General features: G+C 39.6%; 1 protein-coding gene across 1 annotated transcript; it reads left to right on the forward strand.

Moving 5' to 3' along the window:
- Window positions 1–652: 652 nt before the first annotated feature.
- On the forward strand, window positions 653–19,357 carry zdhhc13 (zDHHC palmitoyltransferase 13). The gene is made up of 17 exons (XM_084059868.1): window positions 653–749; window positions 2,637–2,836; window positions 5,967–6,089; window positions 6,771–6,848; window positions 7,293–7,437; window positions 7,758–7,822; window positions 9,259–9,421; window positions 9,920–10,045; window positions 10,178–10,311; window positions 10,921–11,043; window positions 11,203–11,317; window positions 12,238–12,300; window positions 13,146–13,239; window positions 14,497–14,580; window positions 15,226–15,383; window positions 16,088–16,185; window positions 16,954–19,357. The coding sequence occupies exons 1-17, from the start codon at window positions 726–728 to the stop codon at window positions 17,090–17,092; spliced, it is 1,932 nt and encodes a 643-aa protein (XP_083915994.1). The 5' UTR covers window positions 653–725; the 3' UTR covers window positions 17,093–19,357.
- The last annotated feature ends 2,560 nt before the right edge of the window (window positions 19,358–21,917 follow it).

A 21,917-nucleotide genomic window follows, 5' to 3' on the forward strand; every position in this document is an offset into this window, starting at 1 on the left:
TTATTATAAGGGACTTGATTGATTGATTGAAGTACTATTTAGAAAGACATGGAAAAAGTACATGGAAGTACAGTTTGATAACAATACAAGGTCCTCTAAACTGGATCACCCATAAAAGCACAACGGCTTATTTCAAATTAGATCCCCCACGCACTCAAATCATGATGACATTAAGAAAACAGACAGATATACTTACGATATACTTACTACGCTCTATGCAGAACATCATACAACAGCTTGTTTTTCTGTAAAGTTGCTTGTAAAAATTGGTAGTGCGAGTTAAAAAAAACAAAAACACAAAGAAACAAAAAAGAAAAGATTTAAACCAGGTTCTCAAATATTTTCATGATAATGTTTTGTGCCCAGCTGAGCATTTGTGTAGTTGTATGTTTCAAAAAATATTCCAAATATTCCACATTTTATTGCAAGAGTTTAAGAAAATAGCATATCTGCAAGCTCACAACGCGTCTGTGAGCTTTAGATTGGCTATCTTCAAATTTTGACCAGCTATTTTCAAATAGCCGACGCTCATGTGGCCTAATTAATAAGTTGCTTCTTTTGGGCTTGTTTTCCTAGACCTGTTTGCTTATTTCTCTCACAAGATATGGCAACCCTGACGAGAGGACGACAACAGACCAATCAGGTCGTGCGTTAAACATCCAGGAAGTAAAAAGTGAAGAGGAAGGAACTTTTCATCTCCTATCCTCCCTTCACAACAAAAAAATATGGATTGGAATCAAGACAGTGATGTAAGTTGCTTTATTATGGTGATCGTCGGCTGACCGCATTATTACCCGTTTGATCTCACTGTGTTACCTTTACTGTGTGTTCAATGAGAGCCAGCTGTCAGGTGTTATACAGTCTTTCTATTCTGATGCTATCCTGTGTTGACAGGTTGTTAGCAGTAATGTTAGCTAGATCGCTGTGAGATGTGCATTGTAACGTGGGGCCGAGCTGTTTTGAGGCACATCGATCGACACTGACATATCCATCGTTACTTTAATCAATGCGCTTAGAGCGGCGTAATTAGACACGTCTCTTACATTACTTACGTTCTAGAGTCCCGAGTCAGTTTGTCATCGTGTGAATGCATCTGTGATGAGGAAGGATACAAGGTAGCGGAAACTCTCCTCACTCTGAGCTATACGTGAAAAGATGCTCTTTTATCCGTTTCGCTTTCGTTATACCATCTCTGTTGCTATTCAGTGCTATTGTTAACGGTTTAGTTTAGGTGGCTCGGGCTGCATCCACACGCCCGCTGCCCGGGGTAACCGCGGGGCTGAGTTAGCTGCATGTGTTTACCAAGGGTGGATTCATTAGAAGCACAGTGACAGGTGCATTTGGCCTTCCCGTCAGTGGTGTAAAGTACATTTACTCAAAGTACAATTTGGAGATATTTTTTACTTTCCTGTAGTATTTGCAATTTTCAGTACTTTTACTTCTACTCCACTACATCTCAGAGGCAAATATTATATTATATTTGCTCCACTACAATTATTTGAAAACTTAAGTTACTAGTTACTAGATTATTGTTACAAAATATGCATTACTAACTTCAGCCCTATTCATTTCGGCCATTCGAAAATAGCCGATCTACGATCACAATGAGCTTTATTTATATTTTTAACACATTTGAAAACATTCTGCATAATGACTAATGAGTACTTTCTACTTTTGGTACTTTTAAGTATATTTTGATGCCAATACTTTTGTACTTTTACTCAAGTAAAAATGTAATTCTGGACTTTTATTATTTAGTATTTCATGCAGTATTGATACTTTTACTTAAAGAAATATGTGAGTACTTTTTCCACCACTGGCTGTCTGTATTAATCTGTGATTATTATTATGTTATGCTATCATAACATAACGTATGCTGCAAGCATAATGCATAGAATAATAACATAACAATAATCATAATAACGTATGGTGATAATTTAGGCTCAAAGTTACTAAGTCTCCCTTTAAGCTGGACAATTGTCCTTGTTCAGAGCTACTGTAGGTTATATAGTGAGAGTTGACATGTCATGAGCTCAATATTATCCGATATATTCAGATAAAATTCCTGCCCATTTTAAAAGCCAGCTCTTTATTTGTACCCCAGATATAAAGTCCAGCAAGGCCCCCATAATTTGAAAGTATTTTAGATTCGTAGTGTTCTTTCATGGTTATCCAGAAGATATAGCTACTATTCGCTTCCTTGTTCATCTTTTCCAAATGGAGTATTCTAGATCATTGGTTCTCAAAGTGGGGTCCGGGGACCCCCAGGGGTCCTTGGGGGGGGGGTTCCAGGGGGTCCCCAGCAAAATGTGTTATTATAGCATCACAATCATTTTAACCTTTTATACTTTGGCTATTAAAAAATAGCAGATATCCAAGCTCATATGAGCTTGTAGATCTGCTATTTTTGAAAAATTGTGTTGTTTTTTTTTGGGCGAATCTTTGAATATATATTTTTTAAAGCAAACATTTGTAACTCAAGTCTTTGCTTCTGGAGGTCCCTGGAACAACATATTTTGAGATGGGGGTCCGCGGCCAAATACATATCATTTTGGGGGTCCTTGACATGACAAAGTTTGAGAACCACTGTTCTAGATAGAACAATGTGTCAGTTTTCTGCTTTGTTTGTGTCCCAGTGTCACAGCCACTTGGATGATGACTGCCAACACGGACACAGTGGTCATTCACATAGTCATGGACCCAGAGTGCATGGGTTCATGCCTGCTTTCCATGGACAGTTTGGCAGAAACACAGATCAGGCGATGGAGAGTCAGCCGTCGAAGAAACGGTCGCACATGGATGACAGCAGCAGCTGGGACATCGTCAAGGCAACACAGTAGGTTCACTTAGGCAATGGGACGGGTCCTTTTTTATGTTACAAAATGTTATGGGGTGGTGAAAGGGCGACCTGATTTTTAGGGACGCTTGGAAATTTACCATATTGAGTTTTAAGCAAAAAACAATGTACAAAGTTAAGCATAATTTATTCTCTTTTGGCTGTTTTCAACTTTTGGTTGTGAAAAATGTAGTTTAGCGTTTGAATGTAAAAAAGGTGGTGGCAGTTGGTTGAAAAACATTGTTTAGTTGTAACTTCATGTGTCCACATAGGGAAATCACAGTGTACCACATTCGAGGCATACAAGTATATACTGTTAATAAGACAAAGGGGTGACAGTGGAACTGTAGAACGGCTGCATGGGAATTAGACTTTTCCGGGTTTTCGATCCCAGGTTCCTCCTTGGCTTTGCGTCAATGTGTTCTTAAGTCACTGAACAGTGAACACTGAACCTCTCCTGATCTTCCCTCCTCACCTTGCCTGACATTTTGATAAGAAACAAATAATGTTATTGTCTCATCATTGGACATCATTTGTGTACACATTTTTACTGAAAAACAAATTTCAGATTTCAGACTCTTGCCAACACCCAGCAGGTAACCACAATGAGATAATATTTAATTCAGCCGTAATCAAGTATGAATTAAAAGAGTGATGAAAATGATTGTTAACTGATTGGATAACTTTTGCATACAGTCCTATTTGAATATTTGCCATGACAATGTTTGTTACAACATAGCTACAACATAGGACTGGACTTGCATTAATGGAAATGCTGTAGAATGATTAAATTCCCATTAAATGATCAAACATGCATTAGTCAGTGAAATCTTCCCTAGGGCGCAGATAGGGGCAGAGCCTGACATCAGTCACTGCTACATTAACGTTAAGTAGATCTAACTTACAGTAAGTTAGTTACCTGGAATTGGCCAAACAGAGCTGGATGGTTGTCAGAGATGCTTAATATGTTGATACAGGACAGACACAGTGTTGTACTATTTTTTTTTATTGAATCCATAGTATAGGGCAGTGGTTCTCAAACTTTTTCATGTCAAGGACCCCCTAATTGACACTTATTACCCCGTGGACCCCCATTTGAAAAGATAAGCCAGGGACCCCAATAAGAGAAGGTTTTTACGGCTCTCTAGCAGTGATTCTCAACCATTTTAATTCCAAGGACCCCCAGTTTGACATGCATTAGGCTTCGGACCCCCATTTAATGGCATTTATACCTCTGGGACCCCAATTCACATTGTAAAACCAATGTTAATTTAACACTGCGGGTCCATTTGGTTCCATTTGTACACTCTCTGAGTTACAGACCCATAAGGGTCCATTTGGTTCCTGTCCATCATTTAGCTGGGGACCCCCTGGAACCCCCTCAAGTACCCCTGGGGGTCCCCAGACCCCACTTTGAGAACCAATGGTATAGGGCATAGCAGTGGCGGCCATTTTCTGGTTCCATCGATCCAGACCCCATTCATTTTTCCAATAGAGATTTCCAAAAAGATATATTTATTTATGGGGGGAAAAAATGAATATTTAATTATATGATATACTATTTAATAAATACCCTTTGTTTTGCGGTTTTCCATTTTTTTTTTTATCACAGAATTACATGTTTTATGGTCATGAATCACCAGGATCCTGGATGGCTTGATTCTAGGCTTAAAATAATTTATACAAATGTTTTTTGAAATCTCTATGGGAAAAATGAATGGGTTCTGGAACAATGGAACCAGAAAATGGCCGCCACTGCTATGCCCTATGTCCACACATCTGATTTAACTTGTGTTGTGGATGATACATGGGGTAAGCTGAACCTTCAGCCATGGTAGCGTTGCATCGTAGTGTGGAAAGCAGGGTTTCTGTTCAGTGCCAGCTAGCCTAGGGCTTGCCTACTACAAATCTGTACTATCCGGTACTTTACACACACACACACACACGCACACGCACACGCACACACACACACACACACACACACAGACCGTTTCCATATCCGCTGATTAGACCAGATATGCAACCTGGAAAATCAAATTGATTCCAGTGTATGACAGAGGATATTGACGACTGGCGAAGATTGACGATAATTAAAATTCCCTGAAATACAATTATTGTGAGTTTCTTTTTTTTATCAGATCATTGTAAAGGTCTTCGGAAAGCGCATTAAAATGGAGACCATTTACCATGAAAAGAACACAGAGTGAGACTAAAATAATGTCAACGCCCTCACCTCAAGTAGTCGTGCAGTAGAGTAGAGAAAAGGTCACTGTTAGATCTATATCTGACTTCTTATCTCTGCAGTTAATCATGTCTTTTGTCAGGATAGCTAGCTAAGCATGTAGGTACACAGTGTATTTTACATGCCAGGGATTTTTAACCACCTGAAATTCCACTTGAAAACGGATTGTTTTTCATTTGCGCAATATGTTTTTTCTATAGAGTCATGACTGATAGTTTCGGTCTCAATAGTCAAATAGATTTTGGTTTGAGGTTTTGGAGAATTGATCTGGATTTTGAGAGCTCAGGTTATTTTATGTTTTTTCTTCTATCACATGTGCAAGAGAGTCCTCGAGCTTTGCCCCTCCACTGCAGTAACATTCAATAATGAATCATTATGCACCTGATCAATGTAGCCTGCATCCATCTATTTGTTGTGCTATTCTTAGTTTTACTTGCCTGTAAAACTCATGATGTTGTTAGGTGCTCTGCTCAATATGGCATTTGTATATTACAAGGACCTAACAATACTGTAAGTATACAGTAAATAAACAGTGTACATGTATACACATATAGAACACTGGAGATATGTGTCTTATTTCTTTCTATTTGCAACTTTAATGTAACTAATCTATATAAATATATATCTTTTTTGGGGTTGGATTATGTTTAAGTGAAATCGGCGCCTGCACACTGGAAGTGCAAATATTGGTAGCTCCTATCTGGTTATGGTACAATACTAATATTCGTATCTACCTTCCTTGTGCAATTAATTCCTATCTGCTTCTAGTTCCCTCTATTGTGGCTCTGGCTATGTCCTACTATTCCTGGCTGCTGAAATGAAATTTACCCCTAGGGAATAAACAGGCAAAACATTTTGCTCATATCTCTTATACCTTATTCTTTGAAGGTTTGGCATCCTGGATCGGTGTAAAGAGTTGTTGGACGCTGGATACGATGTAAGGCAGCCTGACAAAGAGAATGTATCACTTCTGCACTGGGCAGCCATCAACAACCGCTCTGAGCTGGTCAAGTAAGCATCGGAAACTATGGCTGAATGTTATTGTGCACGCACGCAAGCAAACGCTTTTCTAGACGGCTCATCCCCTAGGAGCTACGTAGGGCTGTCACGATTACAAATTTAACTTGACGAGTAATTATCACTCAAATAATTGCGATTAACGATTTTATTGTGTTTCTGTCGTTGAAAATTAATGGAACATTATGAATAAAAATTACATTTCTGTTTGGCTTTTAGCTTTCGTAAACAAAAGTTGCACAGGGCAGATATGACAAATAACACATATTTAATTACTTTATACTTAAAAATAAACATTAATAGTGGAAATAGCCGATCTATAATCTCAAAACGTGTCGCGATGCGACGCGTTTTGAGCTTATAGATCTGCTATTTCCACTATTTTTGACTTTAAAAAAATATATATATGACCTTTTTAACATGGAATTGATTAGGACGATTACGACGATTACGCAAAAATAATTGCGACAACTAAATAATTTAATTTGGAAATTAAAATGAAAGAGAATTGAAACGCAAATCTAATTTGGGAAGAGAAAATGCTGCCTTTTAGCATTACATATTAGACACGTGCAACCAAATAGCCTAGATGCTATTGAAGATTATTATTTTTTACAGCGATGCAGATGCTAGCATTATTTTTGAATGTAACCTGTCCTGACCTTCCTCTTCCAGGTATTACATGTCTGTGGGAGCAGTCATTGACCAGCTGGGTGGAGACTTGAAATCTACTCCTCTTCATTGGGCTATAAGGTGACTATGACCATAAGTACATGTATTTTTAGGTTCATGCTGTTTTAGGGATACTGTGATCACAACACTGATCACCGATTTAGTTTTGTCCTCAGGTTTGGCTTAAAAACTACTTGGAGTAGGTTTTTTTTTTGTCTGGGGTGATGAGGCTGACGGCAACCGCCGTGGTGATGTCGGGCTAGCCCTCATTCCTGTGACAAACCAATCTGGGATCTCAATCTATGACTCATTCGGGACATACAGAAGAATAACTATTAATAATGAAAGATAACGGGTCTTTTGTTTGTAGCTTTTGAAATATGTTTATACCATGATTCTAGCTGTGATTTGCAGCTAATAAAAACAACCCTTTGGGTGGTTGATGTTTACCCCCCACCCCCTCAGTATGTCGGCAATCGCTAATTGAAGAGGAGATGTTGATGTTGATTCATGTTGTCTGTGCAGGCAAGGTCATCTCCCCATTGTCATCCAGCTGTTGAGGTACGGCGCAGACCCCTGCATAGCAGATGGAGAAGGCTACAGAGGTCTCCACCTGGCCATCTTGTTCCAGCACATGGCCATAGCAGCGTATCTCATGGCTAAAGGCCAGGTTGGTCCTCTCCTTACTGTGCTTTTACACTGATTTCCTATCGTGCCTTTTCTTTATATTTATTTCTTGTGCTTTCATGAGTTGCATTGTTGTATATTTGTATCCTATGCAAATGTTTGTATGTGCTTGTTACTATGTTGTAATAATAAGAAATCACTTGTTCCGCCCTATGATGCTTACTGTAACATACATTCAGTTTTTTTAAGTCACACTTACTGTATAGCATTTTTCCGGTGCTGCTTGTGATTTGATTTCTATTTATTTATTTTGTAGTGTAATTTTTGTATGCTGATTATTCTCTCTTGTTTTGCTGTTTCCAGGAAGTTGATGCCTCTGATTGTAATGGACAGACACCGTTGATGTTAGCAGCTCAGAAGATTATAGGGTAAAGCTCTGTTCTTTTTTTAACTCATATACTGCCTAGAACGACTAAAACGACTTCTGTCCATAAGCCATGCCTGCCAAGAACGACTAAAACGACTTTAAAAAAAAAAAAAAAAAAAAAAAAATATTTTTTTTTTTTTTTTTTTTTTTTTTAGATTTTTTTTTTTTTTTTTTGACCCAAAGACCAAGGAGATATGATTTTTCGAAGATATAGACTCCCATCCACTTCCTTGTTAACTTAAAACTTAAAAATTCTGTATCTCGGCTCCTGAGTACTTTTTTTTTTCAATGAAAAATCTTGGCGGTGTTCAAACAGGCCAGAAATAATTCTGGCAGTGAATGAGTTAAAGAGAAAGGAAAAAGTACATTTGGAAAACTGGATTTCTGTTTACATTCAGCCTGGAGCAGTGGTCACATCAATGTTGTTTCTCTTTACATTAGACCCAGATCCGCAGGTTTTATGTGTTTTAACTGGTGTATATTAAACCTCAATTTTGGAACTTAATTTTGTTTAGTTTCCATGCATCTATTTGTGTACTCTTCAATATACTCCAGACCTACAGTATTTGACAACAATCGCTAGACCTGGGTTAATCTGCATCCCAGTAAGAAAAGTAACTCTTTGAGTGTCCTGCCAGTTCAGCAAGGATGTGTAACATCAGGGAACTGAATCCAATTGATGATCTGTGTCTCCTACTGTATATTCCCCCCTATACCCTATTAAACACTGTCAGGTGAAAAGCGGCAGGTGCCTCCATGTGTAACGGAGGAGACATGTGGTAATGTCTACCACACCCTCCCCAAGACCAACAGTGGAGCTTGGCAATAATTGGGACTATACAAAAAAAATGCGGGATTTGGCGATGACTAAATTGGGGAGAAAAATAACAAACAAACTCAAATCTATGGGAAAATATGATGTAGAATAAATGCAGGAACAGCACAGTTCATCTATGATAAAGTTGTGTAAAGAATCGCTACAGGAACAAAGTTTAGCGATCAGTTGGGTAGTGCACACGCACATATCTGCAAACACACTCGTGACGTGTATTACATTATGGCCGGTAAATTTAGCAATTGGCTGGTAAATTACAATCTTATGTTGTAATGTTGCTAATCAATGTTGGCCGGCCAAATAATTACCTAGTGGAAACCCTGGTGTGAACTAACCATGATTATAACCACAACGATAATGAATTCAGATCGAATTCAAGGACTTCAAGTTACCCGTCATTCCTCTAATCTCCCCTCTTGTGTCTCTAGTCAGAAAAGCCTTTGAAATCTTGTTTAAAGTGTCATTCTGCCATTCAGACTTACCCTTTATTATAATCCTATAGGGCAATTGTGGTGTTCCATTTGAAAACACAATCTAAAAGATACAATTACAGTGAGAAACACAGAAATAAAGCTAATGTTACTGTACATTGTGTGCCACAGGCCAGAGCCCACTAACTTCCTGATTAAGAACAATGCTTCCGTGAGCGCTGTGGACAAAGTCAACAGAAACACTCCGCTGCACTGCGCCGTGCTGGCAGGAAACGTAGACGCAGCTCACCTGTTGCTGGAGGCAGGAGCCAGTGTGGACACAGAAAACATCAACGTAAGCCTCCTCAACACACACGCATAACAAAGACATTTCGATAATTGGTGCTATTTGAAGATTTTGATAATTGGTGCTATTTTAAATCGTTAATGTCTCTCAGAAACCTTGAATGTTCATATTTCATATTTTATACTTTGTTGTTGTATGACAAAATAAATGCTGATCTACAAGCTTACAATGCGTTGCGTTGCAAGCATTTAGATTGGCTATTTTCACTATTTTAGAAATAAAAAAGCCGAAGGAAAATGCCCAAAATAGGGATGCCAGGTTGAAAGTGGTTATGTCTGTGTGGGTTCTATACATATTTAACCAGTAAAAAGTAGTAGAGCTTGTGACTAAATAATAACTACACTGGATCCATTTCCTGAAATGTAATTAATACTGGACATAAGTCCAAGGTTTCCACCCGACAGTGACAAAATACTACGTAGACGTGTTCTAATTCTAATGTAATAAAGTTCTGTGGTGTTTGATGGCTGTATGGCTTGTCCACAGGGTCATACTCCCATCGACCTGGCCCACCAGGTACACAGCCCCCTGCTCATCCACATGCTCAACCACATTAAGCAGGAGAGGATCCGCTCCAACTCCCGCTGCCTGAGGATGGTCAACAAGTACAAGGTGTGGAAACCGCAAGCACACACACAACACTCAGACTCTCCTACATGGGCAGACATCAATGTACTTGTGGATCAGTCTAAAAAACAAAGACCTATGTCCATATCTAACACCTTCTTCTGTATCTGTCTGCAGGTGTTTTTGCAGTTTTCGTTCTGCGTTGCTATGTTTGGGAGCGTGGGCGCTATAGTCGACATGAACTCTGAGTCCTGGCTGCTTAAAGGGGTCCTGCTAGCTCTTGTGTGCGGAGTGGCCAATCTGGCCTCAAGGTGAGGATGTAATTACTGCTGCTTGTGTTCTTCTTGAGTGACCATTCTCCGTTTCAGTCAAAATGCAAAACTGCTATATAAACAACGAGCAAGAAATGAATATAGTATACAGTAGGGCTGTGCCAATACACTAATTTCACGATACGATACACGATATTGGGCTCACGATATCGATACGATATATGGCACTTATTTATTATGAAAATATATGGGGGGGAAAAAAAGCCTATGAAAATATATGGGTGGGAAAAAAAGCAAATGCAAACAAATACTTCTGTTTTTGCTAAAACGCCAAAACGATACATATCGTCACGAAAACGTATTGCAATATATCGCGGGACAATATATCGGCACACCCCTAGTATACAGGGTCCAAACTATATTTACAAAGGTAATTATTTTGTCATGTTTGTCTGTCTTCAACAGCGTCATGACTCATGAGTGACTCTGAACACTGATGAAGACATGTTGTTACTTTGCTTGTGATTTGTGTTGGATTGTCATACATCTGAGAAGCATCAGACATTTCCTCCTTCCTGCCTGGAGTGCGGTCTCCTTACAGTATAGATTATAGTTTTCATTAATGTCAACCGTTGTCATGTCAAACAGGAATATGCCAAGCCCAGCCTTCCGATCTCTTCTTCCGACTACTGCTCTCATGGCTACAGTCTTCTGGATGCTGGTGACCTGGTACCTCTGGTTCCTACCTGATATCCTTCAGCACACCCTGATGTGTTCAAGAGCTTTGGTTTAGTTGCACTTTTAAAAGATTAGACGGTTAGATGGTCAGCTCAAAGTTATATCAGCCCTTGATTTTCCATTTTTACCATGACCTTTGCCTTTGTTGGAAAAGCTGCCAAACTCCTTAACCATTCATCCACATGGCCCCAGCGCAACAGCACAGGTCCTGTTCACGCTCAATGCCACTGCTCTCCTCTACTATTATCTCCGTGCCTGCAGGACAGACCCAGGAGTTGTCAAGGCAACCGAAGAAGAAAAAAAAATGGTATGAGTATTATACAATTTTGAATATTTACAATATGTATTCCACTAATTGCAGAATTTCTTGGACTGGAAAGCGTCAAATATGTTGTCCCGCAAGATTCAGTTCTTGGTCTGATTCTTTTCTGTGTGTGTATATGCGACCCCTAGGGCACATTTTCAGAAAGTCCGGATATAAACTTCCACTGTTATGTGGATGATAACCTACGTCCCTATTACAGCCAATGACTCCTCTAACTAGGGCTTTCACGACTAGAGATTTTTACAGGTCGACTAATTTGACCCAGTGGTAGTCGACTAGTCAAAATTTACATGAAAATGTACAAAAAAAAAAAAAGAGGGGGGGGCATTGTTTTAATGCCATCCTACTACTATATAACTATTATTATTATCCTCCTGTCCTTATTTTTATGGCGTTTTAAGGGAAGCGCTTCTGGCAGAGCAGCACAGCACCACAGCAGTGTCTCCAAGGATCCCCATTGCCCAATAATAGGCTTTTATTGGGCATACTTTTGACCCCCTTTTGATAAAAAATAAAGTCAGGAGGATAATAATAATAGTAAGATGGGCCATTACTATGGCATTAAAAACAAAAAAAAACTATTTTCTTTTTTTCCCCCAACTATTCGACTAGTACCAACAAGGTCGACTAGTGGTTATACTAGTCGACTAGTCGACTAGTTGGTGAAAGCCCTTCCTCTAACCTTCTCAACATTGATTAAACTAAAATAGCCATTTATTGAGGAATTTGTTTTGTGACATTTATTTCTAAGTCAGAATTCAATGTGCATCCTACTTCAGGTGATGACGAATGTTGAGGTGCTTTTGACTGATAGTCAAAGATAACTCATACTGCAGCCAGTGCTCCTTTTGTTGTACAATACTGATTATTTGCCATACTGATTATTCTGATTGTTCTCTCAGAATGTGTTGATGCTGGCTGAAGCTGGTTGTCTAGACCCCAGGATTTTCTGCACATCCTGCATGGTAAGGCGCAGTGAGAAGGAACATATCACATTCACTTTTAATTACTGCATGTGCTGTGTAAGGAGATATCTGTGTCATGAGTCATGGAAAGTAAGTAAACCCTTTTGTCTGTTTCTCATGGAAACCTTGTCCTCATCCCAACACTAACTGTTAAATAAGATAAACATTTATTGAACCCCAGGGGGAAATTCAGGTGTCATTCTAATTCAACAAACCACAATGGAATATCATACTTTGTCATGACATATCTAACAAAAATCAAAATAAAGTTATTAACACATTCCCTGCCAGAGGTCTTTTTTTTTTTACTTCCCCCACTGCCAATGTTAAAAACAAAAAACACAGGAGCCGAGATACAGGATTTTAAAGTAATAAGTTAACCAAGGAGTGAATGGAGCTAGAAATCTTTGGATGGCTATATCTCTGGTTCTGTGTGGATAAATTGAAAATTGGGGGGAAAAAAATATTTATTTAATTCACGGTTATACTCGTGACTGGCAGATAACGGGGTATTTTTCCAATAACGGTTATACTCGTGATTGGCAGGTAATGTGTTAAAGAATAGGTGGGAAATGTGCCTTAGAGTACCATTTAGATTCAATTCTAAATTGAAATTCACTCATTCATTCATTCTTATATTTTCCACATGAGGGAAGTGTGATTGTCTTGTAATTGTCTGTCTTATATTTGTTGCAAAGTACTAGTTTCCACTGTCGTGTGTTTAAGCAAATAATCCACAATGTATAAGACAAAGGTTTTCTTACTTTTATCCAGCACTAGCCTATATGTCCTCTTTCCTTTTGCCAAAGAATACCACTTTACGTGTTTGTGTCGTCCTGTCACAGTTGAAGAAACCCATGAGAACCAATCACTGTTTCACGTGCGACGCCTGTGTGGCAAAACAGGACCATCACTCCATATGGATCAACGGCTGCATCGGTGAGATGGCCTGAATGTGTGTGTGTGTGTGTGTGTGTGTGTGTGTGTGTGTGTGTGTGTGTGTGTGGTTTGTGCTGGGAACAGATTACAGTACACAATATTTTCTTTCTCGATGGTCACCATGTCAGATTCTGCAATTATAGTGCCATAAATTCTTACCGTGTGTCATGAACGGGAGACTGGCAACACTACAAGTGTGACGCTGATCAAACGATTGACGTCTCAGGTAGACGGAGATCAGCTCATTACACGCACGGGGGTCCGGTAGTATAGGAAAAAAAAATGTGTCCGGTCGCGATCCTCCTTTCCAGAGCTATGGCCGTTTGAATGTGGCTTGTTTTTTTAAAAACAGCAGAAAAACAACAGAAAGCCGGAACTTTTTTCCATAAGTCGTCCTTGGCAGTGTGGGCGTATGGACAAAAACTCGTCAGAAGTCGTCCGTGGCGGTGAATGAGTTAAGAGTAAGTTGGAATCAAGGGGCCAGCTTGAGATTTTTACATTGACGCCAATACGGAAGAGACAGTTCATATGAATGAATGAACTTTAGGCTAGATTTTATTACCTTAATAGAAATAGTCATAAATACTATATGCTTCCAGTCGCTAGTTTAAAGTCTCCTTTCAATCATCATGATATGCGTTTTGCTAAATTATGGTCCCATTTATTTTAAAATTGACGATAAAGTAGGTTATGCCCTAGGAGGGACGGGATGATTTGATTGACACGCTACACAACCAATAGCATTCATTCCCCGCCCCCGCTCTTGATCGACAAGCTACCAAACCAATAATGGTCTGGTCGCATTCTGCAAGATATGACGCGATATTGAAAGATGACGGACATACAGTCTTGGAACAATCGGCTTCATTTACAGTCTGTAGTGTCTAGGGGCGTAACGCTGTCCATTCTTTTTACAGTCTATGGTTGGAATAGTGCAGTGATTGGTAGTATGGGTAAATTAACACAGATTATCAGTGTAACAGCACAATAAAGTATACCAGTAGGAGTACTGGAATACTGTAAACAGTCAGCAATAGTAGACGAGAGTGGTGCTAAAGTGGTGATGTACATTGCCAAGAGTCCATGAGCAAGAGTCAATTAGTCGACTGTCAATTTCACCTCCGTAAAGCCACAACCCCACTATATTATAGATGACACAATATTCCTGAACCTAAATTGTGTCCAGAATGTCCTGCAATTCACTACTGGGTCCGAGGAAGCACTTGTGTCTCTAACCAATTTTCCTGTGCTATGTAGGTGCAAGGAATCATCACTTCTTCATTCTTTTTCTGTTGTCCCTCATGATGATGGGAGCATGGATGTTCTATGGCTGTATCGTGTGTGAGTGAGCTCAAATCAGTATCCTCAATACAGAACTGTACATCGTCCAATAGGCCCTATGCACAGCAGCCATATTGGAAAGAAATTGGGCCTCTTCTTACTTCCTTCACAGGTGTTACCAATGATACTAATGAAGGCTCTGTTCCATTCTGGTCAGTGTGCTGATAACGTGCATGTTGGCTCACTAGAAACACTCCATTTTGGTTCCCAAATGGCCCCTTATGGTGGGGGTGTAACTCTGAGAGTGTACAAATGGAACCAAATGGACCCGTAAGGGTCCATTTGGTTCCATTTGTACACTCTCAGACTTATGGGGGCCCTTGAAAATAAGACAACCACTATGCCACACTAAATGGAACTGAGCCTTAATTATTATTATTGTTAACACCTGTGAAGGAAGTAAGGAAGGGGCCCAATTCATTCCCAATATGGCTGCTGTGCATAGAGCCTATTTGGTCCATTATCATTTATAGTGCGTAATATTGCTATTTTCATGCACTCTTAATTTATTCTCAGTGAGTTGTGATACTTTTTACTTACTTGTCGTTATATCCACGCATCACATTATTATTAACTTAGTTTTTTGATGTGTAAAGGAATGTTATTCTAGTGTTTCCAGTGTAAAATGCTGTGGTGTTCTTTCAGACTGGTGGAAACACTGCCCTCTGCATTATGAGGAGCAGGGGGTGTTGGGTGTCTTATCAGCCGTGGTGAACTGCTCTCCCTGGGTGCTCAGCATCTTCTGCCTGGCCTTCTATCACACCTCCTGGTCCTCCATCATGCTGCTGATGCAGCTTTACCAGGTGTGTGTGTATACAAGTTTGTATTTTCTGACCATGTCTACAGTGGAAAGTCGGGTGTCACATGCTATATTTAGATTGATATATGCTGTTACTTCACATATTAAGTTAATTGTTATTTTGAGATATGTCTATGCTATGCTAGTTACGTTTTAGCACATGTCTAGCTGTAGCACTCTACCAAGCTGTTCCAGCTGTTGTTCGATAACCACCAGCCAATTCCAGCGTGGCCCTCTGCATTATAGGATGTAAGAAGCCGTCCCTTCCGGGTATGGGAACAAAAACGATAATGTGTACTGATAGGATACATGCTTTGAACGATCTGACAGTATTTCCTGATTAAATATTCATGTATTCTTTGTTTTCTTATTGTATTGTGAAAAACCTGTTCGCCGGTTTGCCGAGGGGTAATGGCGCGGTGTGTCACTCCCTTGATCTCGCTCCATGTTTCTCATCTCTCTCCGTTGTACCTCTCAAATAAAGGCTCAGAAAAGGTAGAAAATAGGTTATACACAGGGCACGCAGAGAAGGTGTGATGTCACACAACAAACGCCAATCAGAACCACACTAAATGAATGTATGCAAAGACATTGAGTGAAACAAAACGACCGCTCCCTCTTGACAAGGAAGTCACTTTGATGTTTTGGCTGCATCGCATCACTGTCATGGCAATAATAACAGTAAAGTGTGTTTCTCTTTTTGAACAGATTGCTTTCCTGGGTCTTACAACAGCAGAGAGAATAAACCTGACGCACCACCAGAGAAAACAACCACAACCCATCTCTCTGAGACAAAACCCCTACAAGTGAGTAGCAGATCACAAATATCTTAGTTTTGGTCTGCTGTCTGAAAGAAACACCCTGATGATCTGACATACTTGTGTCATCTTTTAAAAGCAAGCCTATTAGATATCTGTTCACATATACAGTGCATAGATGTTTTTCGTTCTCTTTGTGAAGCACATTGGGTTTCACATGGTGAAATAATGCTTTAAACACTGAGGTGCACTGCATTTTAGAGTAACATTCCTTTTTTCCAGTTAATTCTGTTTGCCTCCTACACAAAGCCTGCAATTCATTTCTCCTCTGACACCTTTCTGTAGACTGCTTTCATATTATAGCGTCACAATTGTTGCGTTTCACAAGGTTTGGCCATGGTCTTGCCATATGAAACAAATGGCACCTAAACCATTTACAACTGCATCCTGCTCACGTTTCTTTCTGTATGTAGTGGAGTCACTGCATGTCAAGGCATATTACTTTATGTACCCTGCACTTGGCAATACAGTGTTTTCTGATTGTAATCATATTTCTAATTATAGACTGTTTGGAAAGAATCAGTGCCTCAACCAGTTAAAGTCACAATGGCACCCACCTTATATGATGTGCTGATGACACATGACCTCACACACTGTTCAATATAGTAGAAATACCCCAGAAATACTTATTTAAAATACCATGTTTGAGTTATTTGTTGGCGCTGTTCCCTCACAGCAAGAAGGTACTGGGCCTGAACCCCACTGGGGCCTTTCCTTTATATTTAACCATCATGTCCTCCTTTTCTTCCTGTGTAGCGTGGGTGTAGTTCGAAATCTGGCAGCCTTCTTCCAGCTGCGTTGCTGCGGCCTGTTAAAGCCAGCTATCATCGACTGGACCCAGCAGTTCCCGCTCGGCCGAGACCAACACACCTTTGGGCCCCCCGACCTGGTCTGAACCACCCCCATCCCCGTCCCGTCCCTCTCAGGGCTGTGGATCCATGGTTCTGGACCAAATGGACAGGGCTTATTTATTTAGTGAATCTTTTGACTGCACGTGAAGGGAGACCACTATAAAAGAGGGGAAATCAACACGAAGCAATGTGCAACAAGTTGGTTTCTTGAAATGCTGCTGCCTTGATACTTGACTATAAACGAGCAAATGGGAGGTCAGCGACGTGCTAATTTGGGTAAAGCTGAATCAACGTTTTTTTTTTGGTTTGTTGTTTTTGAAGGCTTAAATTGTATATGATGTTTGTATAATTTCTTTTATAAACACTTCTGCCTATTTTTTATCACAATCTTTACGATGTGTTTTATGGGTTTTGTAAAAAGAAAAAAAGAGGCATGTTTAATAATGAATGACCACTAGTACGCTGATATTGACATCTTGTGCCTGTCTTTTAAACCGCCTTTCTTTAGACACACAGTGCATGCAGCCTCTGTGAAACAGGTTTTATAACGGATTATAAAACAAAAGTCCAGTTTTTGTGAGACATTCTTACAGGAGGAAGAGCAACTTAAGTCATAGAGTGATTGTTATTTAATCTCTTGGCTGGTGATTCCATGGTCAGTGAAACATTGATTTGAGTGGAGAACCACTGTTAAAGTATGTTTGAGAAAGATCCACATTTTCTACATTCCAATTTCAACACACAAGGATGTTCTCTTTTCATTAGCCTTAATTACCCTGAAAAGAGAATGGGTAACAAGTTGCTCTGTGATGTTTCAGTTACAGGTTATTTTGGCACATGGTACTGTACAAGAAGGGTGCTTTCTTGAAAACATAGCAAGATGTTAAAGTAGTACTGTATGCTGCCATTTTAATTAGCAAGATGGCTGCAGTTTTTGCCCTGAGATGCCTCAGGCAGCACTTCTCTTAGGCTGAGGCTGATACAAGGGTCTTGTATCTTGTATCAGCTGAGGCTGATACAAGACCCTAATTCTTGTCCCTAACATTAAAGACAGGGCAACAGATAATTTTGAATGCTGGAAATTCAATTAATGTGGAAAACAATAGTATAGTACCTATGTTATAATGTGGCCTTCTCTTAAACAATGAATGTTATATACATTTTTGATATCTGTGCTTGAACAGCTAAATCCGCCTCAACTCCAACATTTCCCATAATCCAGAAAATGTATTTTATTTTATTTATGTTTTTGTAAAGGCTGTGACGTCCGTATTGGAAGTAGTATTTACCTGCCAGAGATACCTTGGTGCTTGACCGCACCACTCAACAAATACTGTACAGGGACCCTTACAACATCAAAATACCGTTACTTTTATATTTAACCATAGAAAGGCTTCCAGAGCATATAGCTAAGCTGGTTTTGAATGCTAGACATTTTCAATATACATTCATAAGCTAATATACCATCCACAGTTAATACAACTAGTAACTTCCTCCACTTCTGCTACATGTACAGTTCAACATTTTCATGATATAATTATGTAAAAAGCGACTGATATTGTCTAGATATGGCATATTATGTGAATATATGAAGTTGTCCGTTATCTGTTGCCCTACCTTTAACCATCTCCAACTTAAATCTAAGCAATGTTATGGATGGCCTTGTGGTGTTGGTATATTGGACACAGAACTTTCCGACATGGAAATATTATGTGAACGCCCTACCAAGTCGGATAAGTGAAGCTGGAAAGTCTGAGATTGTTTTTGTACAGATCTGTTACATAAATGTAACTTTTTGTTAACTTAAGGAGTATGTTGGAAAACAACACATTTCTACCTAATGCACATAATCATTTTTCTGTTCTCTTCATTATCCAGTAAAAACAGTTTTTGCCTTTTGAAAGAAAAGCGTAGCCACAATCTCCTTTTTGGCCATCTCCATTTATCTTCTCCGCCGGACACTAGACAAGTCGAAAGAATTATGTAACTAATAGTCGGACCTTCTTGCAGACCACGTGAACGCAGCATATGTTCTGCCTCAGAGACTAAATTCAATTCAACTGAGGAGTCTGCTGCACCAGACCACTTGAGTGTTCAGCAGTGAATCTGCTTGGTGTATTGAATCACCAGTGGGTGCCATTTGTTATGTACAATAACTTAATAATAAAAACGATTGTATAGTGCAGTGTAGGTATTGGTTGTTTTTGTTGTCCAATACACCACACCACAGAGGGTTATGTGCTATGATGAGGTCCTTGCACTGGATACAGAAATCAATAAATGCAAGATATGTTTTGCACCTTTGTGTATTTGTATGTTTGTTTTATTTTCATGAACACTTGAAAATAAAGGTTCTTGTGAATCTTTACAGGTTAATTTCAATTACAAATGTGTCTATACATTTGTAACTATGTAGCCAGATGTTGATAAACCGTGTTTTATCAACATTGATATATCAATATATGTTGATATACTATAGGCAACTTATAACTGGGTTATTATGATAAGCGCCATCCATCCTTTACAAATACTGTAATACAAATTTATAACGATAATTTGAAACATTTCAAACATTAAAATGACTCCACCTTCATATAAAGTCATAGCATCGGTAGATATTGGGATATCGTTATAAAATGTCTGCCTGACAGCAACAATATATATAATCATGCATACACAGTGAGGCTGCAGGACCTATATCTCACCTCTAAAATATCTACTTTTGGAATACTTATATTACTTACTTATATTTCACTTGGAATTAAAGTGCTCATCCACCACAAATCACAAGTCAACCCCATTGATTACAGCACTCCCACATGTGCATAGGGTTGGAAAGTTAGTGGTGCACTGTAGACCACTGGATCTCAAACATTTTCATGTCAAGGACCCCCAAATTGATATGTATTTGGCCACAGACCCCCATCTGAAAAGATGTTACAGGGGACCCCATTTGTGTTAAAGAGATTTTAAAGCAGATATAAGGTTAAAGCAGTTGAACTGATTTTTATTTTCAATTTTAACACGTTTTGCTGTGGAACCACTGCAATCTCCTCAAGGACCCCTGGGGTCCCCAGACCCCCCATTTGAGAACCACTGGGGTAGACCTCTGCATAAGATTGTTTCTGCCCTACTACCACACAGCTTGCCTATGGTTTGGAGTTGCCTATATGATGAGTGCTCCTGAAGTCAGGTTGCATTTTAGTTAATGGTTAAGGTATGTATTTGTGTTCACAGTTAAGAGATCAGTGCTTATTGTCAACTTTGATTTAAACTAGTTACTAAACTATTCTGGGCTTTTTGTGACAGAATGGGGGTATCATCATTTAATCATCGTCACCATATCTCGATGTTACTCTATTGTAGGTACAGTTAGGAGGACACCAGTACCTGATGATCTTGAAAGTTCTAAATTCTATGGTTTACTCCATAGCTAGTGATGATGGTGAGCAGGTCAGAGATGTATGGGAGCTAGACCATTTAAGAATTGTGAGGCAATTTGAAATCATATTTAATTCCAGTGAGTAGCCAAGCCTACTCTGGCAGCAGCATTTTGGATGAGCTTATATTATAGCCACTTCACAGGTGATTTAGCCTATGCAGTACAAAGAGCCCTGTTTGTGTCAGCATTCCACCTCCACCTCTCACAACAAGGACTTAGGGTTGGATTAAGAAATGACATGGAGGGAGCTCAAATCGGCCCAATGGCCAGCTGGTTTCCATCAGTGGTTGTTTTGGTGCTCTTAACACCTTACAGTCCTCTCCATAGGGACTGTTCCCAGCGCTTTGTTACTGAACTGGTGAACAGGATTAAAATAAAGAGCATCGCGGTGAGAGGTCAGTGGTCAGCAGTCAACAGAGGTCACGCAGAGTGCTGCTATTACCCTGTGGCTCAGGACACATGGTGACCTGCTAGTGGTTCATCAGAAAGTGATTATTGTCACAATGCAGGTGGGCCTGGAGGATTGGCGGAATTTGGCAACACTACCGGGCTAGATGTGGCCTCGACCTTCATAGAGGTAAAGGTCGCAGATGGAGCCATCCTTGCCTGAATCGCCACAGTGGAAACTTTGTATTGGTCCACAAGAGGCAGTTCTAGGGATAAGCGACTGAATAGGTGGTCCTTTTTTTAATCCCAGACCCACCAGTTGAAACTGGCCTCCAATACAAATTGTCCAATTATGGAGTTCCCCACAGTTCCATCATTGGGCAAGACTATAACGTTAAACTGATTACACAGGGTTCTCTGGCGGATATATGCACTCCAATGAGAGCAAATGTATAGTTTATTAAATCTACAATCCATAACTGTTACGGCGTGGGCACACAATTGCCCAGAGCCATCTAAGCATAAACAATTGAATCAAAACTTGAGAAGTTAGAAAGAAAACGGTTTGGTCTGTCCCTTCAGCCCATAAGTCGTGGGATTGGTCAGTCCATCCAGGCCATGGGATGTCTGTCTGTCTGTCTGTCTGTCAGTCACACACACGTGTGAGTGTGTAAGAGAGAGTAAATCTGTAAGCCTTGGCTAAACACTTTGGTAATCAATATGAAGTCAATAACACGCTGTCAGAGATCCACATGGAACCCACACGATAACTGGGACTATGTCCCAGTCTTGTTTGAAATGTATGAAATGTTATTTTTTTTACCAATTTGTATGGTAATGTATGTTAATACAACATACTACTAACACAACTATGTAGTTGGTCTACCTGCTCTTCTATTGAGACATGTGGATCATGTGTAACCACTACTGGGTGACAAGTGATCAAAGTGCAATTTATCCTCTGCCCAATTGGGCTTTCCGTTGTTACTCAATAATAGTAGATATTTCAACATTCGTGTGGGGGACCAGGGTTCATATGA

Source organism: Gymnoscopelus microlampas, assembly GCF_963454915.1.
Source record: "Gymnoscopelus microlampas genome assembly, chromosome: 1".
NCBI classification, from domain to species: Eukaryota; Metazoa; Chordata; class Actinopteri; order Myctophiformes; family Myctophidae; genus Gymnoscopelus; species Gymnoscopelus microlampas.

Excerpts from the sequence above, each read along its gene's own strand:
- zdhhc13 (XM_084059868.1), top strand. The coding sequence starts at position 726 with ATGGATTGGAATCAAGACAGTGAT. Across the intron at positions 10,312-10,920 it reads GTGGCCAATCTGGCCTCAAG|GAATATGCCAAGCCCAGCCT; the intron begins GTGAGGATGTAA and ends CATGTCAAACAG. Across the intron at positions 11,044-11,202 it reads ATCCTTCAGCACACCCTGAT|CGCAACAGCACAGGTCCTGT; the intron begins GTGTTCAAGAGC and ends ACATGGCCCCAG.